We start from the raw sequence: 26,560 nt of genomic DNA, 5'->3' as shown, positions 1-26,560 counted from the left end.
AGATAAAAAAATGATTAAAATTTATAGCGAATATAATAATAATTTAGCAGAGACATTTAACTGCAAAATTTCATATGAAAAATTGAACTAACAAAATTAATAAAAGCAGTATCTACTTAACAATTAATGCATATGCGTAAATAACATGGTAGGTACATATTTTATGAGAAAAGTACTTGTAATTTACCCGATCTGTAAGTTAATTAAATATAAATAAAAATGATACATTAAAGAAAATTATAAAATTTACGATCCTTTCAGTTTTGCTTGCTGCAGTCGTATCTATTTTTAGTTCAACAATAGTGGTTTAAATATCTACAGATTCAAGGTGAAATGTTACAAGTTTTTTAATTGGTTGATATCAACAAAATAAAAAAAAGAATGCGGAAAGACACAACGAATAACTGCATAGTGCACAAACACAAACTCCGTGAGTAATAATAAGTTCTAAGTATAAATATTAGAAGAAATACCAATATAACCTACTAACTTATAGATACGTTGTCACTCGGTTGCAAGAAGCGATTGAATTGAAAGGACACGTTATTTATTTATTTTTTGTACCTGCAGCATCAGAGACGTACAATAGATACGGTATGAACTGTGAGCAATAGTTATAAACAGACGTTGTTAAAACTAAAACTTTTGTTTGTTGAATAGCGTTGTCTGTATAGGACTATGTCATCTATGCGTTTAATCCGTTTTCGGCGAACCTATTCTAACGATATCATTAAACGAGTATAAAGACATCCTACAGAGTTTATCCAATAGTTGAGACTTCACTCAATTGTTTATCGCGCCTATGATAATTATCATTTTGACTGCAATATTGTATACTCCTTTACAATTTTCGAACAGCTACCCTCATTATAGTATGAATGTTCCTACCTCAAAGGTTGAGTTAGGTGATTAGGTTCATTATTATAACATAGATAATAATATTTATTATTTTCGTGCGTTTAATATTTTAATAATATATTGACCCAAATAATTCAATGACATAATAATGTACCTATTTTATAATATTGGTTTGTTGGTATTCCGATAGTTTTTAAAAAATTATTCCACGCTTGATTATAGTAAATTATTTTACATAGTTAAGCTATCTATATAATATTAATAACCAACAAACCGTTAAATCTAGTATTAATTTTATTTTTGTAAAAATGTATATTTTTACATTAAGAACACACGAACGAGAATAAAACATCAAAAAAAAAAAAAATAATAATAATAAATAAATAATTAATAGTAATAATATAATAATAAAAATAATGTTAAAAAAACCGAGATCATTCCGAATTCATTGCAAGTCTTGATTACTAGCATACTTAAAAAAAATGATGATAGTCGTAAATGTAATATGTATTCTAATATAATAACTTTGCTAATTTATAAGTATAAAAAAAACTTGAATGTATATTCGAACGTACGTTCTTGCACTAGGGAATTCATTCAATTTATATTTATAATTAAAAAAAAATATATAGATCCGGTTAAAAAAAATAAAAAAATAAATTTTTTATATTGTGTATATTTTGCGTTCATACAATAATATAGGTAATGAATATTCTAACATTTTCAAAACAAATATCGACGGTAGTTTTGTATATTTTTTACAAAGGCTTCCTAAGTAAACGTATATATATATAGATGAATTCGTTCGTTAAGATTTAAATTATAAATTTATGGACATTGTTATAAATGAGTTACGTGTTATAAAAAGTTACCCTTAAAAAAAACTTAATCTTTATAATTAAAATTATTTAGCTATCATATAGTAAATAAATTATAACTCAACCGTTAAGTAAAATCAGGTGGGTAATATTCTATATACACCAAACAACTTATGACCTATTGAACTAGTAATGTATAAAATCGGCACACAAATCAAATTAATAAATACCTAAATTAATATATTTTAGGTTCAGAACGAAGTCGTTGAATGCATTGGTGGTTTTTCAATGATGTGCGTTTTATTTTTTTAGTTAATTGTGTTTGCTGAAATAATGTGAAGGTTTGAAAACTTAACACAAGGTTTCTCATTAATTGTTCTAACCTAATCAATAAACGAAAAAAATGCATAATTTTTAAAATTTGCTTAGTTTGTATTGATTTGCCAATGATTGAGACATCCGTAATTGCGTAAAACAAAACTCGATGGAAACGCTTATTTAACTAAAATTAATTCACGTATCACGTGATACTTACGTACCAACACTAGCTTGCAATTTGTATTGTAATCTATGCTCGAAAATATTAAATACTAGATTATTATCACATAGGTACTATAAAATATACCTAAATTGATCTTGATTTTTGATTATAAGTTATAATCTATAAGACCAATATTAAACTCTATAAAAACTTATTAAATTCAAGTAATAAACCAGCGTTTCAAAACATTGATTACTTAACGCATATAGAGTCGTCAGTTAAAACTAGGTATTGTAGTTAAATAATTATAAGAACCACTACAGCTTTTACTGTTTAGATTCTTATTTAATTAATTATAATTAGTAAAATTGTATTAAAAATGGTTTTAAATTTAAAAAAAATGAGAAATATTAAAATATTAAAAAAAAAAACTTAAAATAATTAAATTGAGCCATTTAAAGTATTGTCAATAAAACCTTACGATATGTCTAAAATGTAGACATTATAAATAACTAAACGTAAACGCAACATTTGAAAACACACGATCGTGTGATGTTGTAGATTGTTTTAATTTATAGGCCTTTAAGTACATTATTATTTATAGATATTTTTTACCATTTAAATTTTACTGGATAAAAGTAAAAATTACATGTGAGTTATCTATATTTATAAATGAAACTAGATCTATTTGAATTAAGAATGATATATTGAAGTAATAAAGGGGCGCCCGCAGAAAATCAGCCCAGTGGGTGCAAAATTATATTCACATACTCGCAACAAGTAACAACATTATGTTATTTTTATGGAATTGAGATGATCAAAAATATTATTTGTGCAGTAGGTAATTCACTAATACGTGCTTTTATAAACGCTGAAATTGTATAAAATAAAATTATGAATTTCATGTGCACAATGATTTTTTGTTTGTTAAAAAATGTCAGTGGGCGCAATGGCACCCACTGGTCTCTCTCTGCGGGCGCCTCTAATGATATTAAACATCGTTGTATATGCTCGTATTATAATTTTAGGTAATTAGGTGATTATAGTAGATAATCTACAATGTATATTGTACTTGGTGAGAATTATCCTGTTGAATAAATATCTTATTTGAAATAAAAATCCGGAGCAAAAAGTAAAACTTTAGGATAACGGTTTAAAAAATCGATTAAGAGTTAAGACAAAATTATATTTCTTACTTTTTTTAAAGAAAACTTGATATGTTCAAAAGTATTTCATAGATATTTGAATAATAAAAAAAAAAGAGTGGTCAAGTTAGTAACGCTCTGGTGTAGCTGTATAGTAGGTCACTATAATGGACGTATTAAAATTGAATCCAATGATATAGGTATAATTGTATACGAAAAACGATTCTGAACGGAGATGATTTGTCAGCCTACAATACATTTTCCAGTCGGTAGAGAAAAAGGGGGTTTATGTTTTAATGACCTAAATACCACAACATTTAATTTCTTTTATAATTATTATAAGCCAAACTTGTATTAAATTTTAAACTCTTAGCTATTGACACAAAAAGTTTTATAAATTTTAACTACACAATAATTTGTAAATATTCATGATTTTGACGAATTTTAGTCAATATTTGAACTTAGAAAGCTAATAAAAAGAATTGTGTATATATATTCTTAAAATGTTTGAATCACAATTAGACTAACGTATGAGGAACTTTGTACTAAATTTTTAAGTATTTTGACTCAACCAAAAGAATCTTAATGATATTTATAAAAAAAAAGACGAATATTTCAAAATCCTAAAAATAGCATAAATAAATAAAATAAGCGAAATATTTTAAAAATTAAATTATGTAAAGAAAATGCCAATCTTAAGAAAAAAAATCACTCCGTTCAAATTTTAAAAACACACATCATTGTAAATGTTCTGAAAATATAAAATTAAACAATAGAATAAATTTCATCACACATATTAGTATGTTTATCTATCTATATTTGTAACTTTTAAAAGTATACCTTAACTTTTTATCTTAACTTACAACCATATATAATATTTAAGTTTATTTATATAACTGTATGTTATAAACTATAAATTAATGTGTATTTTATTATCAGCCATCGGGACATTAGGTATGATCTAAATGTGTGACAATTATTATTTTTAAACTTTATTAAAAAGTAAATGTAAAATGCATAACTAAAGTTATACTAATAGAGTACATGAAATCATTGGAATCTAAATTAACTGAAAAAAAATATCTATGCTTATTTTTTTTTAAATTGCTTTTGCCAATATTGACAAACGAATTCAAGATTGATGGACGAATCCAAATCGACGGATTGACAATATAATGGATGTACCTTGGTTGATGGATTAATATAAATAAATATATATGTGAACTTATAATGTTAAAAACTGTTGATAATCGGTATAAAATTTCGTATTTTATGTAGATTATATTATAGAAAAACGTGACATCGAGCTCTATGTCATAACATTTAATGTGGTAACAAAATATTTTGTTAGATATGTCACTTATTAATTATTTTTTCTAATTGTACATTACTTTAGTCGCTTTTTATTTTGATTAAAATTGAATGGATTCAAAAGAGAGATAATTATGTTTCTGAAATGTAATGTTAATTATAAAATACTACAATAGTTTTAGAAAATTATTTCTTAGTTTTGGTTAAAGAGGTAGAACCACGTCACTAAAAAAAAAATAATATTTAAAAATATTGAGTGAACTGTTTTTGTTAATCATGATTTGATTAAAATTATATGGTATTATATCCTACAATATTTATGAACCGTACCTACGTCCCATAAATTGTAATTATTTCTCTATAATATTGTTTGGATTTAATATATTTGCTCAAAGAACTCATTGCTATGGATGACAAGTTATTTTTTTCAAAAGCGAAGAAAAATAAATTTTAATCAACCAGAAATGTATGTTTTTTGCATATACAGTATTGTTGTATACACATATCATATTGTATTGTTTGACAATACAAGAAATGTGAATACAAATTATAAGTTTTGAAAGGCCATATAAGTGAACACGTAGTTTTTTTTTTTTTAATTTTACGCTTATATTCTTAGATACCCATACTACCATACATATTTGGTGAATAGCTCGGTTTATTTTTATTTTAAAGTTGATATCACTAAAAAGTTTATAACTTACTTATTTTGTTTATTTATGCACATTTATAAGTTTTAAGGCATGTCATATTTTTATACGTTATTTTATTCTGGAATAAATTTAAAATTAGTGTTCTAAAATCGTTCCTCAATAATTATACTCCTCCAAAAGCAAGAATTTCTCAGTGGAATATATCGCAGTACCTATTGATTATTGAGCATTTTCAAAAGAATTTCTAATACGCTATGTTGCTACCTACTTTTTATCTGTGTTAAACTTTTAACTAAAGTTTTTGATTCTTGTAGAATCGTGACACTATCTAGCTTGAACTCATGCTATGTGTATTAATATATCATTTGAAAAGTTTTTGTTGAAAATATTATATCTCAGAAAAATTGTTCCATTGACAATTTTATTGTCATACAAGATACAACAATAGTCAGCAATATTACTTAAAATTAACTTAAGATGATTTAATTGAAATAATATACACATTATGAGTTGTGGTCTTGTTAATATTAATACACTCATAAATTAAAAAACTATACTTAATTATTTTTCAAGTAGGTATTTAATGTATCGCGTAGAATAATAGTTAAAAAATAATATGAATTACTAAATTGTTCTTATATAAAATGTACAAAAGTGAATACTTTAAATTTTTAAATTAATAAAAATAATTAAATTTTTTTAACAAATTTAATACATAAAGATTAATTTATAGAAAACAACATAGGCAAGTTATTTTAAACTTTACTTATCTTTAATTGTGTACTAACATTAATTATTAAAAATAGTTTCTTTATTCAATATATATACTAAATATTATAAAAAATAACAATTAACAATTTAATAGTGTTACATTGTTGTCTAGCATTTTGGATTATTATAAGTTATAATTTTTATTATAATTAAATTATTTAAAATATTACCTGTGTTAAATTATAAGTTACTTCTGTATCTATTTATATTCTATAATACATAGAAATAATATATCGGAAAAACAAATAAAATCATCATGGATTTAATCGAATATTATCAAATAACACCGTTGACCCAATTTCGTGTTTAATTTAAGCGATCAAATATCATGGGACACAATTCGTGTTTTCCCGAAAGGCGAAAACTCATACTTTCATGTTTTGGAAACATAAAAAATATTTCGGAGCGCATCTGCTGTACGCCGAGATAGAGGTTTTGTGGTTACAATTATTTTCACGTTCTTCATGATAAATATTTTAATAAAAATCACATGTATTATGTATGTATTTATATAAACGTATAAATATTGATCACATGTAGGGGGATAAGTATAACCACATGTGTGTATAACCTATATAGTCAGCGATCGCCGATTTACCTGTTCCCAGCATACCTTATTGTGTTTTAGTATTTTGACCTCTATGCCGTATAACTTGAATAATATCGGTCTAAACAATAGTTGACTTTACAAAATGCTTTCGATTTTTGAAATCAGATAGGTTTTCTTCAGTTTTCTCGGTTTTAATTATTTCAAATATTTTCACTTTTATTTTTTTTTTAAGTTCGATAAATCAATAAACTATTTTTTCTCTCTACTATTTCTTCTCAAGAATTTGTTCTTGCTGGATGTAATTTAATTGTCTTTGTTTGTGATCTTTAAATAAAATATATAATAATTAAATTAAATCTTCATTAAATTATACAATATATTAATCAGTAAAATAAGTATCTATTATTAGAACAAAAAGTAGGATTCCAAGCTGATATGAAATATTAAGGAATATTATTTATTCGTAGAATAATTATCTACAATTTATTTAATGGCAAAAATAAAATAGGTAATTACTAATTAAAGTGAACCAAAATATATTATTTTTGGATGAAATTTAATTTAGAAACGTAAGACAAAATTAATAATTATAAACCAAAGGATATTTTGAAAACAATTTAATACAATTATTCCATAATTGAATCTTTTTGGATTTAAATGTTATGTATTTAATCTATATTGGACTTTAACTGAAATGTAATTACATTTAACTCTTTAGTATTAGGTTAATGTTAATACCCAGGGTTCGTTTCACCGAGTGTTTCTGAATTTGAGTGCTGATAGCATACACGAATACAAATAAGCAAACGACCTTTTTCATATTTTCATTTTATTACCCACTATAGGTATATACTATTCCCATTTACTAAGTCTATTATTATTATACTCTATAGCATAGAACAGAATTTTCTCCACTCATACGGCCAAGTATTATTACCGAACACATCGACTTATACCGTTATACTGTGAACACCAGCTAATATTTATTACAGCCTTTGGCCCATACTTCGTAAAATACAAAATTGACTGTACATTCACGCGCACACGTTGCACTTAAATTCTTCATGTTTTTATTTTTATTAAAGACGTATATTTTGATCGTTACTACAGTTTAAATAATATGATTAATTTTACATTTATGTATACATGTTTGATTATAAAAATAGGGAAAGGAACAGCTGTGACGAACTAAGGAAATTCAAATTCGGAACTAAAATTTTACTTATGGGCGCCCATGACTGTGCATGTCTAAGTTTGACTAATTCCATTATGCACTAGTCACTAGTGGTTTTTACTTTTAACAAATGTTTAATAAAATATGTGTTTAATCAATCTGATAAATAGATCATTTGAGCTTATAAAGGTATTAAATAAAAAAAAAAGAAATTGATTAATAAACTGCCATTTGAGAATAAATGTCGAAGTTATTAATAATTGCTGCAGATGCAATATTTGTGTATATATTATGTGATGTAAGTGATACAGTTTGAGAATAATTAGAAATCATCTAGATTTTTATATGTATCTAGCATATTATCTTATTAAAATAATTTTTAAAATTGAATTTAAATATAGACACAGTAATAGCTCGGTTCATATATAAAAATGCATTAATGCATTTAAAATCAAAGGCAATATAAAATACGTTTTTTATAATACACAAATAACCATAAAATCGGCAAAAATATAATAAATATTGAAGTCCAAAAGTCAATAGTAAATTCTACCCACACCTATACACGGCTATATTAGATTTAAACTAAGCTGCCACCCACTTCTGGCGGTGGTCAGTATATTTATATAATATTTTTAATATACTTCTGTTTACAACAAGCTAACCAAACATAATTTTCAATTGTAGGAAGGAATGAAGGATAATAAAAAAAAAAAAAATAATAATAATAATATGTATTATGTGTGTATAATTTATGAAACATTTTCTTATTCTTATATTGTGAAAAATCTGAGTGTAGCCATTTTTAATCCGATGAGTATTTTATCAAAATGTATTAACTATAAATACTATTACTAATCGTTTGTTTCTATACCGCATGCAATGTTGGTATGTAGTAATACATACTTGCAATAAAATCTTGTTATTTTTCTTTGGATTCAAATATTTTCGCTTCTACTCTGTATATCATAATCTACTCGACGCGCACAAGACATCTTAATTTATTTTTACTAGTTTTATTTTCAAATTGTCTCACTTTTCAACTTCCGCACATAAACTAATTTCTTATCCCATCTACCCACGTTACTTCAGTGTCTAATCCATTTTAAAATTTATATGCGTCCATCACACGCATTACTTTTACTTGTTTCTACCTAGTGGTATATCACTCGACTTAGAAACTTTTAACCACGGTAGTCTTCAACGCTAACAGGTTCACTGTTATTTTGTTCGTGTTTTATAAGCACATGAACTTTTAACTTTAAAAGTTGGATTTTTTACCTTAATAATAATAATTTACCTGTACACGCAGCCTGCGTCGTTTTTAGATGATTACACTATTGGTGATCTTAAATTTTTACGTTAAAGATTATACAAATCATAGACTAATTGACAGAAATAAACATTACAATTTTTGTTTATCAAGGTTTAAAACTATGAATATGTATTAATATATTATTTCAGTGTTATGATATAAAGTATTAAAAAACTATGTATCTGTTATATAAATATAAAGTATATATTATATTGCGCACAAATATACGAACGGTAAGATTAAATAAGTTTTTACAAATATTTCTCTTTGCACTCAAAAGTTAAAATAAATAAGCTTCTTTCAAATATTTACATATAGAGTTTTATGTGTGTTTGAAAACATATTCAAACTTTACTTTTTATACATTTGAAAAACAGATATAGATTTTAAAGATTTTTTTTTTTAATTTCCTAATAGTTTTTGATCGTATAAAATAGTAAAATTTGGTGAAGAAATATTGCCCGGTGTCCCGGTCAATACCAGGTCACAAGGTTCTTTTTATCCACCAATATGTAGAACGAATTTATTTTGTTAAAAATTCCGCAATAATAAAAATGATGTCCATCACCAATAACAATTAAGCACTAGTGCGAAGACCACATCAACGTTTGTTTATATTTGTTACTTTGTTATTTTATTATCACCATCATATTTAAATCTTTTATGTTATATCTGTATACATATATTTACTATATAAATAGGAAAAAAAATAGTGATATATTTTTGGTCTCATTCCCCTAAATCGGTGTATATACATATAAAAACTAATTAACTTTATTTGCTTGACCTAAAATTTCTTGCAGTTTATAATATGTATAGTTATAGTTTATTAGTTATACGTATAAACACCGATTTAGAGAGTGAAACCAAAAATATTTTGAAATTGAAAATTAAGGAGCACCCTACTATATTATATACATTTATAATTTTGTTGTACAAAAGCCGAATGACGTTAATTCATATTAAATGAATATAATAAACAATAAAAAATAAGAAATATGTAATCAAATTCGTTAAAAAAAAAAATAATCCTAATTATTATAATTATAATTCTTTCGATAGACCGTTCGTGAATTATTAGATAGCTTTATTACAGAAATTTGCATAATTTAATTTTGTTTATTGCGATGATCAAGACACAAAATTTGTAATTTTACTTTTGTATTATTTTATTTTATTTATACGAGAAGAATACTGGATAACCGAGTCATTCGTGTAGGGGTTTAAGTGTTAACTTATAGTTCATACAATGTAATTGAATATAACACGAGTCAGTACATTTAATTTACACTAAAATATAATTCTTATATTAATTTACTATATAACATAAAAATTAAATACACTATAGTATTTTAATAATAATTTTACCATACGCGATACGCCCATACTTCTATTGCACTTCAGTAAAATCAATACTTAGTCAATGTATTACATATATTCACTAACGTTATTACGATTTAAATTCAATAATTTAGGCATCAAATGTTCACTATTTCAATTTATTATACCTTATAATGTCTATTTTATAGATATACAATATATTATACATATTCTGTAAAAATAAAAGTTGTGTACTTTGATATTTCGTTTAAAATAGATTTTACAGTACGTATTCATAAGTAATTATAAAAACACACTTAGTTGGTTTCGTGTTCAGCCTGTTTACTCAATAGTCACTCACCATTAATCAAATAAATATCAATTTCAAACACCTATATTGATAAACAGTTATTACTTGATTATCATAATATATTATTAGTAATGCACTAAAAATTTGCAACCTCATTTATTCTTTTATCAATAATTAGTTTATTAAAAATCTGATTTTCAGAATTTTTAAGTATACTTAAATATTTTCAAATCCTTAAATTTTTTTGTACTATTAAAGGATAGTCGTGTGATGATATTAACTTCTGTGTATCAAATGAGAACACGGTTTTAGTTGTAAATTATTTAGTGAATCTTTTTATTTTGAAAATTTTGATGAATATTATTCAAAATTTAAATGAGTATATGTATTATTACTTACTCATTAAAATAATTTATATTAAAAATGGGTTTTTAAAAATATAAAATAAAATATTTAATCTAGTATTTATCATATTTGGACTAATTGTACATATTATAAATTTTGATAATATATTAATTGCTAAAATCATCAAATCACTATAGATCCTATTTTAAAAATCTATTGTTTTTAGCCTATTATCTGTAGTATATAAAATTAAATAACTGATAACTCAGAATCAGAAACTACTCGTTTTAATTTTTATTTTGATACGTCGGAAAAATGATTAAAACTGTAGTTTATATCTCCTTACGTAGTATAATCAATTTTCAAAAATTTAAAAATTAGATTTTGAATAAATGCATTACATATTTAAGATAAAAAGGGGTGAACAACAATATTAATCAATCACTCTGTGTAGTTTAGTACAGCATTAAACTTATCCACATTCTTATGGATTATAACAACTGTAATTGGTTATGTTCACAGTATGGGATTTGAACGTGTTTTAGATATTTATGTCGGCCACTGGCAATGACAAGTATTTGGTATGGAGTTAATTTTGCTTTAATTGCATTCTTCAGTTTTTCGACATACCCTTGATTGGCGAAACTAGAGTACGGTTGGTATTTACCCCTTCCCGGTTCAATTGTGATGAAAAATGTCACACCCATGGAACGGTTCTCATCCAATTGAAATTACCTAAAAAACATTGATTAATCATTGAATGCGTCATTATTTAAACTTTTTTTATAGTTAAATTCTAGAAACGATGTACTCGGACATATTGTATATGATTTTTAATTACGTTCGTTTATAAATTATTTATTGGAGGTAAATCACTATTCATAATAAATATAGAAACATTAGGTGATATCTGACAATGATTGGAAATCTTAGGACATTTTGTGTATTCGTAATTTTTGGAAATTCAAAATGTTGTTTATGAAATGGCTTCTTCAGTGGTTTACCTTTTATGATTTATTTTGTTTTTTTAAATATATTTCACTACACAGAGGTATATGTGATTATACCTCAGAGACGGAATTTAGAGTTTTTAACGGAGCATTGTTCATTCTCTCACATCCTGCTTTTAAAAATGTCAATTTTAGACGATATAAATTCATTTTATATACGTTTTATAGTTAGAATAATCACATTTTATTATCGAAGAACAAAATAACTTCTGAGATATAGTGTTTTTGTCGTTACATAATCGGTGCGAGATTATAATTAAATCAAAATGTTATTCTACAAAATTATAATATTTATTTAAAAAAAAAAAGAGTTACAATTTACAACGTAAAACAGTATATATTAATAATTTCATTTATTAGAATTTGGTGATCTGAATTATAGGACTTATTATTACTATCATGAGTGATCTCAGATTTATTTAATTTAAATTGACGTTTTAAATGTATTTTCATGAAATATTTTTATATTTTATTTGAATTGAGTTTCGTTAGTTATTTTTTAGTTAGTTTTTTATTTTTATTTTTTGTAATACATTAAATTTATATTTAATACATACACGATATAACATATAAATGAAATAATATCTACACCTTTCAGTTGTATTTTAGTGTAAGATATTCACACTATAACGATACATAATTTATTGAAAAAAAAATTAAATTAGGTACTTTCTATTATATTTATTCAATATCTTGTACTTACTCTCCTACTTAAAATTTTAATCTTTTCGCAATTTATGCTACCTATAATGAAATTTTTAAATGGGTAAATAATAATGTATAATAATATATTGTATTTGATAGGTTATGTAATTATATATTTATATACATACTCGTAAATATATGCTTATTTATTATAATTTTTTAAAGTATATACTCGAGGCTATAAGTGGGCTATTTCATATAATACGTCTATCTAAATGTTGGTTATTACTAACCCATTTAATATACATTTACTCAATTTTACACAATACATTTGATTTTTTTATATTTGTGAGTATAAATCAACTATCTACTCTAAGAATACCTAAATATTATAAAGGGATACACTTTTTTATAATTGTAACACCATGTAGATATTAAGTTATAATTATTATCAATTTTAATATTCATTATATTTAAATAACGATTTACGATAGTAATAAAAAAAATTCCGTTTAAAGCTGTTTTTTTTTATTATTATTAATATTGGACTTAGCATAGTGTTATCATGTATTTTGCTTTGAACGATTCTTTGATTAAAATGTAATATACAGGTTTTTAATTTAAATGAATTTTTATGTATGTAATCATTATTAATCCTAACTAATTTTAATAATTATAAATATTAAGTAAGGATTCCCCTTATAACTTTTTGAGAAAATGGGAAATTATGTTAACCCACGCACTACCTATATAATAATTAATCATAAACAGTAATAAAAATCGGTAATTTGTTCAAAATAATGTTCCTTCTCCCTCGAGATTAATTTATGGTTTAATAGCATCCTTTTTTATTATTTATCACTGTTCACTATTTAATACAAACATTATGAATAATTACTCAAATTTTTTTAATAAGAATACGACGATAATAATAATTACGATGATCAGATTTTTAAATTGTATAAATTAATAAAGTTATTCTACCTTTAAATTATTAATAGTTAAATATTCCTCCAGTTAAGATGTTTATAGAAGACATTAATAATTATAGATCTAATATGATTTTGTTATAGTTATTATTTTAAAATAAATAATTTTAATTTATTTCGTAAACAACCAAAATTGCACTTCTAATCTCAATGCATTTTTTTCTTTTTAATATATAAAACAATGATTAAATTATTGAGTATATTTATTTTAATGTTTTAAATTTTTCATTATTAACGTAGTAGTATACACTGTGCAGCTGTTAAGTTTTTATGAATTAAAAGGCATTTTATATTGTTATAGAGATTTTTTATATTTTAATTGATTTTTTAATAATTTCATATTTAATTTATTATACTATGTACTTAAAAAATATTGATAGTTAATTTTGTACAAACACACACTCACAATTAACAACATATTATATAGACATACAGTCATTTAAGTTACAAAATTATTGATAAAATAATTATATAAGTTGAATTTGTATATGTATATAAAATATATATATAAATCTTATAAATAAATATAATTGGAACATAATGTATATGAAGGGCATAATGTTTTAGCTGTAAACACTGCATGTATCCTATTATCAGTATTATCCCAAATCCGAACGCGTAAGTATTTATTTTATTTAAAAGGATTGAACACACGTTTGCATAATATACTTACTGGACATACCTTTTTATAACACGATTACATACGGATAATAATGTATTTGAAATGTGCAACGTTGTCTTATTTACTTTTACAGTAAGTAATACAAGTTAATATGAAATGTGCGTTAGTTGCTATATTCACATAAATTTCTGTTGAATATAATAATATTATGATTTTAATTGATATTTATACAAACATAATAGGTAGATTAAATTACCTAATGATGGTACCTACTAAAACTATTTTGAATTGTGTACAGCTTAAAATTATTCCAATGGACAATACAAATAAACATAAATAACAAAAAGATACACAAACCTATATTTTCGAAAAAAGTTTATAAGAACTTAGCAAGTTCTTTTATTGGATACTACAGTAACAAATAACAAACAGTATAGGTATTATTTAAAATTATTAATTATAATAAATGGTATACGACCCGGTCATAAAAAGAACATTATATCAAAGTCTTTGGTTCCTAAATATTTCCTATCAATTATAATTATTATTTGTTATAAATATAACTATGGATGATTTCTATAAGGTTTATTTCAAGTGTTTTTTTATTTTTAAGGTGGGTTTATGTATTTACAGACTGACAAAAAAATAAAAAAATAAAAATAAATACCAAAACGAAATGTTTTAAATTTTTTTTTTCAATAAAAATATCGTAACAATTATCATAAATTTATTATAACGATAAATAACTTAATAACGACGATATGAAATCGAGTGAGTACACGCATACCATACATATAATGAATAGGTGTATTACACTACTACTTTATACATTTTGTAACCTACACACACATATACAATATGTATCTAAGTGGCACTTGGTAGATTATAATTTTAACGTGTTAACTGCGTTTGAACAAACAAAAACAAAATATTTTAAGCTTATGCACACTAAAATCATACACGTACAAAACTTTGACGATGACGAACAATATTAAATGTTATGTGTTTGATCTCGAGGAATGTATAACAAGGAAACGTATGATATTATACTAATATTCAAATGCCAACTTGTAATAATAAACTCAATATTGCATCAAAAACCTGACACATTGGACTTGTGACATACTATTTATGAATAAATTCATTTTTATTACACCGAGTGGAATTGTAAAAAATAGTATTGATTTTTATATTTTTTTATGACAATTATATTTAATTCTTAATTGATATCCGACGGTCCGTAAGATTTAACCCAATACATAGTGTTATAATGTACGGGTTAAACATATTTGCTCTAAACATGAAACTTTGATGTGCAATTCACACAGGCATGAATAATACAACAATTATGATTAGGTACATTGTAAGTTTAATATTATTTTAATAGGACGGAAATTGGAACGGAGCAATGAAACGACGTCGAATATTGAAACGTTGAAGAAGATCCAAAACTGATGTGCACTTACATAATAATAATTAGTAGTGCAACTTCAACATTTTGGCCCGGAAGCGACTTCACAATAGGCTCTCTTGGGATCGTGTTAAGTGGTTGAAATAGAGGGAAGTAAACAATTTCTTTCAGAATTTTTTCTATGTATTTAGTTAGCTAAATAATAATAATAAAAGGGCGCAGCTTTTTCTGCCAACGTTTTCTAAAATAACTAGATATTAAATATCAAACTTAAAATAATTACAGGTAGCCTGTTAGGGTTAATTATGGGCGAAAACTTGGTATACCCTTAAAAACAAAAACTATTCTATAAAAAATAAATAGTGAAATTTATCTTCAGTAAAAAAAATAAAAATATCTAGGCTTTTATATTATGATTTTTCAGATGTTATTGTAGCCTTTGATCAGTCTGATGCCTGTTACAACTACTACATATAACACTGTAATAATACGTTGCGTAAAAAAAATGTCTAAATGGAAAAATAGAAAGAGCTTGAAATGTTTCTGCAAGAAGATTAAATGAAAACGAAAATTTTAAGACAGTGATTGTATATGCCCGTACTCAGATGGTGGCAGCTGTCCGTCACGAGTCGTTAGTCAGGATAGAAAAAAGAATATACAAAAGGTAAAAATACCTAAGGTGGAATACAGGAGTTAATATATCATATGAAGAATTAAATTCTTTCTGTTATACGTGTATAATATTATAACAGTGTTTTGAAATTAAATTTTGAATACTTTCTATTGAATTATATCCACCAAGATTTAAAATACTAGATTTATGACTTACTCGTATAATTAGATTATATTTAATAAAATATTAGTGAAATAACTAATTAATATATACAATAATAAGTCCTCGAATTAAAATCGTATGGATTTGGGTCCATTTTTGGACATGACGATTTATGCAATCAGGACTTCGTTTTTTTAGAATCTTAAATTTTATGATCCAATTCAGACATCAACATTTTTGAAATTGTAAATTTTATTTTACATTTTTCAATGTTTTAAAGACATTCTTCAACATTTTTAAGTAATATTATACGTAATGAACAAACAACTTTTATGATATTTATTAGGTAATGTATAGGCAATTTTGAGTATATTTTTGCTCTGTAGATTTTAAGACTTGTATTTGAAACTTAAACTTATTAATTTTCGTAGGTATATATTATTATGGATTATGAAATTAAGAGCTATTTTCGATTTCCCCCCGAGCGATTCTAATTAATGGGAGGGGGGGGAGGTTAAAGTCACCTATAGGTCTTATCTATATAGATATGCGTCGAATCTATCGCGACACCGTCGTCGTATATTTCATGTGTACAAATAAGGAGGTAAAACGCGTGCACTGGAGGTGGTCAAGACCAAGGTACTGCGAGACGATAATCGTCGCGCGTGCAACCGCGTTTATGGGACGCGAGCCTAACCGTCGGCCGGTAACGTTGTCGCGCGACGGCCGACGGTCGCTATGTGCGACGTTGTACGCACCGCGTTTACTCATTATCGCATCACAATTATTGTCGTCGTCGTCGTCGTCGTCGTGACCAGAGATTTTTTTTTTTTTTTTGAACACCGCAGAGGAGACGATGCGGCCGGAGCGCGTGTACACACACATCTGGTAGGCGTTTTCACTTTAGGCAGTATTGATTGTGCCGCAGTGTGCGAGCGCGTTCGTGCCAACGTCGGGAAAAACGGGTCAGGGCGCGGACTCGTCCGCGGAGCGCTCGGGTCCCGTACGGCCCTCCGACGCGCGATCCCGCGGCGACCGATCGCGGACGACGACGACAACGCCGACTGACGACGACGACGACGACGACGAGTGACGACTCTGGCGCGAGTAGGTACGCGGCACCCTCGCGCGGCGTGACGATACCGAGTCCGAAGTTTTGCGGTCGCCGTCGTCAGCGCACGTGCGTCTACCTCCCCGTCGTGTCGAGTTCGCGGTGACCGGAGATTTCGAAAAAAAAAAAAAACCCCCCCCCGACCGTCGTCACCGCGCCCGCTAACGGACGATGCGCTTCCGATAGCGGTAGATCTGCATTTCCGTTTGTTCCCAAAAGCCCGATAGGCCGCCGGCACGCCGTATTCACTCGTGGTATATCCCGACCGCCACCAATAACCGTGGTATGCGTCAAAGTATATTATACCGTCGCACCACAATAATAATGACTGCGACGGCCGCGGCGGTGGCGATGCTGGTCGCGGCGGCGGTGGTGGCCGTGGCCGGTGGCGGCGGTGGCGCGTACGCGAAGCTCGTGTCCACCAGACCGGCGACCTGTGCGCTTTCCGAATTCGCGTGCACCTCCTCATCGTCGACCTCCGTGGCCGCCGACGAAGACGACGAAGACGCCGCCGCCGCCGCCGTGCGGTGTGTGCCGTCCGTCAAGTACTGCGACGGCCGGCGTGACTGTCCGGACGGGTCCGACGAACCGCACTACTGCACGCGTGAGTTCAACCAACGATGATTTACAAAGATTTGTTTTCGAACTGTCATCCGCGGCCTCGTTTCCGCAAAGAGTTAGATAAAATAACGAATCTATAGCGGGCGAGTGTATAATAATAGAGGATAAAAATCGGAAACAAAAAATTAAACGATAATAAACGATAGGTAGGTACTGTTTTGTTTGCGCGTACAACTAAAAGTCGCGTGGGATCGTAATCTGCTCGAGAGTTTTGCGGCGAACGATTGAATCGATTATAGCACTTTGGTCGAGTTCGAGGATAAAGATACTATTGGTTTCGGAACTTAACATTTTGTTTGCAAGTTTTCTAAAGTGCGACAATCGTCCGTTGTTAAGCCGACGAACTCAACACTAAAGTTAAGCTGTAGGTCATTTTTTTACATCATTCGTTATAGTATACGAAAAAAATATTAATATTAATATTTGACATTTCATAACAATACGCGCGTCTCACCCTTATATCGATATAATATATGATATATATATATAGTATATATGTCTATACTCTAAACGTGTGATGATATACTCATATATATACACGAAATGTTTTCGAAAATAGAGGTCTGTAAAATTATTGCGTTTTGTTAAATTTTGCAGTGGAGTTTTTTCTCTCGCCATCACGGACGTTGAGAACGAACATTTTCCCGCCACTCAAGACGGCGACTCCAATAATATGTAACGGGGTTGCTCAACTACCGCCCCTCGAAATATTACTTAATGGAATTGACCCACTGCTGCGGGAAAGCTTACGCGATAACATTTTCAGTCGTCTCAGCGTAGATCCCGTATAGACATTATTTTGAACCGGTTGATGTTTAATATTTTGCTGACTAATTTTTTTCATGTTTATCTGTTTCTCTACTCAGTGTCTACTCTAAATTACTGCTAAAGTGTCAATTAAAATTCATCAGACACGACGTTATTAAGCTCTCTCATTAGGTTCATTCGATTACTACAATGTCATATTATATTTTCACGTGTCTTAATTTTCGGAGTACAAGAGTTGTTGAGCATTTTTCATCCAGAGTTATAATTTTTTCAATTTTTTCTTGATATTCGTGTTTTATAAGATTTATTTTATAGGTAGTTATTATAATTTTGTAAGTAAAATGATCGGTTTACACTAATCATTGATAAACTTATTAATTAAATGTTAATATTTTCATCCTATAAAACTGCAATGTGTGAAATGAAATCCTCTGGTCATGATGTACGTGGCCATGACTCGGAAATCATATATTATATAGCCGTCTCGTTTACCGGGGAAATGGTCGTTGCAATATTTATAACCAAATGAATAATATACAACGGAACGCCGCAGACCGCGGATGGTCGAAAACTTTCCGTCAACAATCGTCGATTTAATAAATACTGCACATCATCTAGTAACTACGAAGTACCCGTGTACTATTATTTATTAAAATATTTAATATTTATGTACGGAATGTTCACGAAATATCATGCTGTGATTTTGTCGGAAGTCTCTTATAGCATTTAATGCGATGTAATATTATAATATAACTGCAATTCAGTATATCGCGGTAAAAGTTTCGATAGTTCAAAACTGTATAATAAGTCAATCGGTTGTTCATCGATTTGGATATTATAGTTTTTATTCCCTGTACACCACAGCCGTTACCGTCATTTAATTACTTCTCCTCTTGTTGTAATTAGCCGTAAGTGCTGTTATAACTTATAATTAAGTATATTGCCAATATTTATATTAGCGTTACGGACGGTTTGATAATTGTAAGCGCCGGTGTATTTATATGGAACTCGACAGGCGTCAAATTCAATCACAACGCTAACACAATCGCCACAATATCGCACTCCAAAATATCCGGGAATACTCTGTAGTCGAGCTTAATTTAAAGAGATTATGTCGCTTTTATTAGTTTCATAAAAAAATCCAACAAGAGTCTCCATCGCATCGATCTATTTTTTCCCGTTTCAAAATAAAACACGGCGCTATTAAACTTTACATTTTTATAGAATACACCTCCTTGTAAAATGTGCATCAGCTGCTGGGAATAGGACAATAGCTATTGATTATTCTAAAACGTTATCGTCTGTCGAACAAGTATTGTATTTTTGAAGAGATCATATTAAGTACAACGCAATAATGTTAACTATATTATTATAGTTGTTTTTGTCACTATAGTGGGCTTTTGAAAATGTTTACTGTACCTATAGATATTACAGGTTAGAATGGATACTTTTTTTATATAAATCAAACGTTTAAATTATTCGATTGAGTAGACCCTTTTTGATTTCAAAATAAATATACGTTTTCAATTTGTTCGTTTATTTTTCTGTGATATTTGTTAGTAAATAGATGCTTACACGTTTCACAGAGGTATGCAATATTTAAAGTACTCCGATGTGCATCGCTCGCATTTATATGTATAACAACTATAAATTAATCGTTCACAATATAGGTTCAACATGACGCTTCGTTATTAATATTACCTATGTACTTACATCGGTTTTGAAATTGATTTGTGTTAGCAGCCAAATAGTTTTGGTCGATTGTCCGTATTATGAACACAGTTTTACATATCATTATTGTACTTCTGATTTCACGCGTGTAATGAGGTCATGTGTATAGTTTACGCGAGAAGCAACGGTTCAGGGAGTTTGCGGTGAAAATGTATAGATTTTCAGTGACCACTCGAAATGTTTTAGCGTTTATTGAACATAACACGGTGGCGTACAAACTTGCGTACACGGGCACGTAAAAATAATTGTACAACGTCGATATGCGAATGTTTTACCAGCTACGATGCGGCGACAGAAAATATCTATTAAAAACATAATATCATCTGTACCCTTTATTAATATATTAAAATAAAATATTATGTTTTCTTTGTATATATTCAAAATAATCTGTAGGTAAAATGAAAGTACAGAAAATAGACGGAAATAAGTACAAATTGTTTGAAACCATCGAAATATCGACAAAGTAAATAGCCAAAGCGTCAAATACAGTATATGCCTCAGAGAGCAATAATTTTCTGAAGTTTTATTTTCTAGGGAAATCTAAAAGCAAGAACACGTATATTATATTTATATAGAAGTATAAAATAGATAGAATCCATGCAAACTTTACCGTTGGTTGCCCTTGGCACATCCAATAATATTTTCTTCTTTCGAGTGTAAATCGTTTTGAATCATTCCGTGTAATAAAATATAAAGATATAATATATGCGCCACGTTTATGTGTAACTGCATAACTGTGTAAACAAATCTGAGTTTTTTTCTGTATACAGTAAATTTTATGTGTGCTTATATATTCGCAAACAAATTTAGATAATCTGAAATATTTTCTTTTTATCGAGTTTTTTTTGTTTGTTTTGAACATTTTTTTACGATGTATAATAATAATATTTAACTACATTGAGGGTGGATGACAAATAAAAATACACTGAAAGTATATAAAATTAATGAAAACTAGTTTGTATGGACACTAACTAAATATTATGCAAATAGTTCCAAAATCAAATAATTCTATTATGTAGTAATTAAAGTACGGATTAGTGTGCATTTGCATATTTATTCTTGTTGATCATTGTTAAATTAGCACAAGAGTCGTTTTATGACATAGAAATTGATTATATAGAACTCATTCTATGCATAATTTTGAATATTTTAAGGTTTTGATGTTTGGATGAATTATTTTACATATTTTATTTCAAATTTTAGAGTAGATTTAGGGTTTTTCTAGGAATGTTTGAAGCATTAAAAAAAGAAAAATTGTTCAAATTTTGGTTAAACATATAAAAAAAATATGATCATTTTGGTATATATATATATATATATATATCATACATATTTATATGAATTTCTTATATATAACCAACGGTCACTAATAATGATATTTAAATTTAATTTAGCTATCGATACATAACTATATTATATAGAAAGGACTATAAGATAAGAAAATATCGATTAAAATCTCGGACCATTGATATTATTTATTTATTAAATATTTATGATCATGGTTTATGAAGAAATAAAAGTTTTTTTTTATAATTTTCATATATTTTGTTAAATTTGAACTCTTTAATGTATATAAATCTACGCTTTAGTTATAAATTTATAATGTACATCGTCATAATCTCAGTTTTTATTCATTTCTATTAAAACGTAATTGCAGGTATATAAAAATCCGATTTATGTTCCTCTCTTCGTACAAAATATTTTCTAATAAATGGAAGTTAATGGAATTATCTCGTATTTTATAGAATTACTAACACCTACATTTCATTAATGTAATTATTAAATTATATATACTTGTAGGAAAAATGATTAACTATAGTAAAACATAATTATCTTGATAAATTAATTTAACCATCACCTTATAGGTACTAATGATCCAATGAATTATCAGGTATAGTTTGAATAATTTTAAAATCTTCACCTATAAAGAAAATTTGTTATACATATTATAATACATTAACTGCTATCGGTATTGAGAATATCAATGACTTCAATCGCGTTTCGTTCACTTATAATGCACTTGAAATCGATTATCATTTTTATGGTTTTCCGTAGTTGATTATGTGTATCGAAACGCTTAAAACGCTTAAGCTGTATTTTTAATGGCTTATATCTAACCTTTTTCTTTAGAATAGCATTTATAATATATTTTAAGTCTGTAAAGTTTCGTAAATCTATTTCCGTTATACATTCAATACTTATACTATGTAGGTATAAATATTATATATTTTAATACGCTTAATTTGTAAAACCATGTTAAATTTGGTCTTAAAAATTGCTACTAATTTTATTATTTTTAAATTATAATTAAAACATTTATACATCTTACACACAATAGTTTAAAGGTTAAATGTATGGATTAAATATGATATTGATCTTAATATTAACATATAATGCAAAAATTAGATTATTAACAGTTTCGGTTTTAAATACCCTTAAATATGCACTGCACCCATAATTTTACACATTAGTGATAACCTATTTAGCTCTTTGTAAAAACAATAATAAATAATAATTAATTTAATATTTCAAATTGAATTATCTACATTTATACTTCTATAATTTTCGCTGTAAAAAAGTATTTTATTTAACAGTGGGTAAATATTTATATTTAATGTTATTTTGTTCAATCGAAAAGAAAATATTATCATAAGTCAATCGTAAACTCAATCATATTACCATATTATTATATGAAATAAAAATTACGTTTTCATTTACATAAATAAATAAAATTATTCTGAAATTTTTCTAGTACAGACATATAGAAACATAGTACTTCAAATGAATTTAAAAAGAAAAAATATTTTTATAATTGAATAATTAGGTAATAGCTCTAGGTATAGTTCTATCGTAATATAAAACAATTAATAAATGAATAAGTAATAACTGCTTATAATGCAATTTAAAATATAAATATTCTGATAAAATTTTCTACGAATTTTTTTTTTTTTGATATTGCTTAGTAATTATTACGAATTTATATTTTTATAATATTAGATAACAATCATGTTATTTTTGTGTTTAATTTATGAGTAATATTTATAGCAACCATATTGCAAATTGAACGAAAACATTTCGTTTATTTTTAACAATCTATTGTTATTATTAGTAAATGATTTTTAAACTTAACTACCTAAAAATATTCAAAGAATAAATACATAGAATCAACATTCATGATCAGAATTTATTTAAAATAAATTCCTATGGCGGAAAGTAAATATCAAGAGTGAAACATTTTTTTTTTCAATGTAAATATACCTACTCTTACTAGAAAGCTTAATGCTTCTATAAATAACCTATGAGTAGATGTATATTTATTTTAAATATATTACATGAGCTTATTTTCAGTGTTTTATATTATATGTGTTAATTGGAAAATTTAATTTAATGATTTAGGTATCGGTTTATAACATCTTGTGAATATGGCTATATAGGTCAATACTTATTTCATAATAATACGTTAAATTTATAAGTTATCATAGTAATAAGAACGTTTTATCTTTAATACATTTTTTAAAATTCATTCTTTTTATTTATTGATTTTACAATATGCATGTACAATAGAGTTTAATAGGATTTCTTAGGATATATCATTACATTAAATTATACTATCCTCTAAATTCAAATCTCATATCTTTAAATCCTATCCTTGAAAAGAAATTGAAATTGTGATTTATTATTCAGATTAAATAAATACAAAATTATATTCCATCCTATACAATTAGATAGTGTACTAAAACATGTGGATTTTAATTGATTAGTAACTTTACCAATCGAGTAACTTCTATTACAAATATAATATAATAATATTATTAATAACTTAAACGTAATAATTTACACATTCTATCCAATAAGTGACTGAATTATCAAATACTCATAAAATATCACCATTATTAGTCTTCACGTCATCATAATATGAATATTTTATCCAGGACTACGCTGATTAATGTATTCAATGAATAATAATATAATTCGGTTTGTAAATTACTTGAGAAATATATTAAAAAATATATAAATAATTGTCTTAAATATTCTAAATTTAAGCCCGTGATATTGTGTGTATATTGTAGTAGTATATACTGACCATCTAATACAGATTCAGATAATAGATCAGATTTAATAATATTATCTAAAACATTAACGTTCATGATAGTCCATAAAATAATGTAACTGGTACTCGATAGTATACAACTTAACATTAATTTCATACCTATACCTACAAAAAAAAGATAATATTTATGTACAGTTTTCAGCTTAAGAGCTTATTCCAATAATTTATTTAGACATTTTAAAAACATAAAAACGTTAAACCGGTCAGCAATTGTAGCTTATACCTATTATATAAATGAAAAAAAAACTATTATTTGTCGATTTAATACCACTGAGTAAAATTTTACTAGAGTGTATACTTAATGGTAACAGTTATACCTAACTATTATGTGTAACACTATCGAATGCATTTTGGAATAGCACCAAAATTGTTCACTGTTGTTAGTTACTATCCTGTTGAATGTGATTTCTTTATCCTTTTATCGTGTCAGGTTAAAAAAGAGAGGCAAATTGCCAATACCATTTTTTTCTTTTTCAATACATTATACACAATGTATACCGAATTTATTCCTTTTGACTTACATTTATTTAAATGAAACTATAATTTTCACATTCCTATATTTTGATATATTATCTTATTTGTTTAACGGTTATTCGAAATTCCGAATCGACAAAAACCAACTTTCGTTTAAAGGATGAAAAATGTATTTTTATTTTATACCATAGTTCAGTTAAACATGATTTATTTTGTATTCATTGCGTTTTGCGTTCATAGTTATACAAGGTATTTATTATTCACAATAATTTCGCACCTAAATAACTCCTCCAGACAATAATATCCGGTTCTGAAAACATACATACTATATAGGTATAGTTTTGTAACAAAATATTATAGTATTATACAATATGCATTGTACGTACGTGCTTCATAACTACATAGTACACGTCATACTACCATGACGATTACTATTCTCTCTTTATTAAAATAAACAGACTACAGACAGTATCTAATGTTTATTGATTGAAAACTCGGAAGTTAAAATCAACAACAAATAGTCCATACATCACAGTCTTAATAAACTTAAAGATAATAATAATTATATACTGTTCATCGTACATTATATGACGTAAATTTATCGTAGGTACATGATAAAAAAAAGATTAAATATCTGTACGTTTTTTGACGAGTTATGTTTTATGTTCTAAATAATCTAAAGTATGTCTTATGAATATTAAATTCATAAATACTAAAAATAACACATTATGAGAACGTATTTATTGATGTAGTTACCTATATAACAATTATATAATATTAATGGAGAATATATCAAAGCATTAAATATTTATAATTTTTCCAGTTAAGAGTTTTCCACACAGATAAATAACCACTCATCAAACAACTTTTTGTGTAAATATTTAATTAGATTTTTTTTTTTTTGCTACAGTTTACCATCTCCCACCTATCTTTCGACATAAACAATCGAAATGTATTCAATTTATGTGTTTTGAGTTAAACACTTCAAATAGAACTTATAAACACTTCAGGAGTCAAAGAAAAAACTTTGAATTTTAAAGGTTTACAACTTATCACAACTCTACTGTATTTATAATATATTTGCCTTATTTTTAATAATTTAAAAATAGTATTAGATCATAATATTTAATTACTATTATTTTCTAATATTCATAGTTCCCATCTTTCCCAAATCTATAATTTTGAACCTAATATTTTTTTAATAATATACAATATTTGATTTCTCGAAAACTAATCCTTTG

At 26.7% G+C, this 26,560-nt stretch overlaps 1 protein-coding gene across 1 annotated transcript in view; it reads left to right on the top strand.

Moving 5' to 3' along the window:
• Positions 1 to 17,174: 17,174 nt before the first annotated feature.
• LOC114126624 (uncharacterized) overlaps positions 17,175 to 26,560 on the top strand; it is a 50,980-nt gene continuing 41,594 nt past the window's right edge. The window contains 1 exon segment of the mRNA XM_027990618.2: positions 17,175 to 18,218. Within this exon segment, the coding sequence (XP_027846419.2) occupies positions 17,900 to 18,218 (319 nt within the window). The 5' untranslated portion in view covers positions 17,175 to 17,899.

This window comes from Aphis gossypii, chromosome 1, assembly GCF_020184175.1.
Source record: "Aphis gossypii isolate Hap1 chromosome 1, ASM2018417v2, whole genome shotgun sequence".
Lineage (NCBI taxonomy): Eukaryota > Metazoa > Arthropoda > Insecta > Hemiptera > Aphididae > Aphis > Aphis gossypii.
This window is presented reverse-complemented; position numbering and strand designations above follow the sequence as displayed.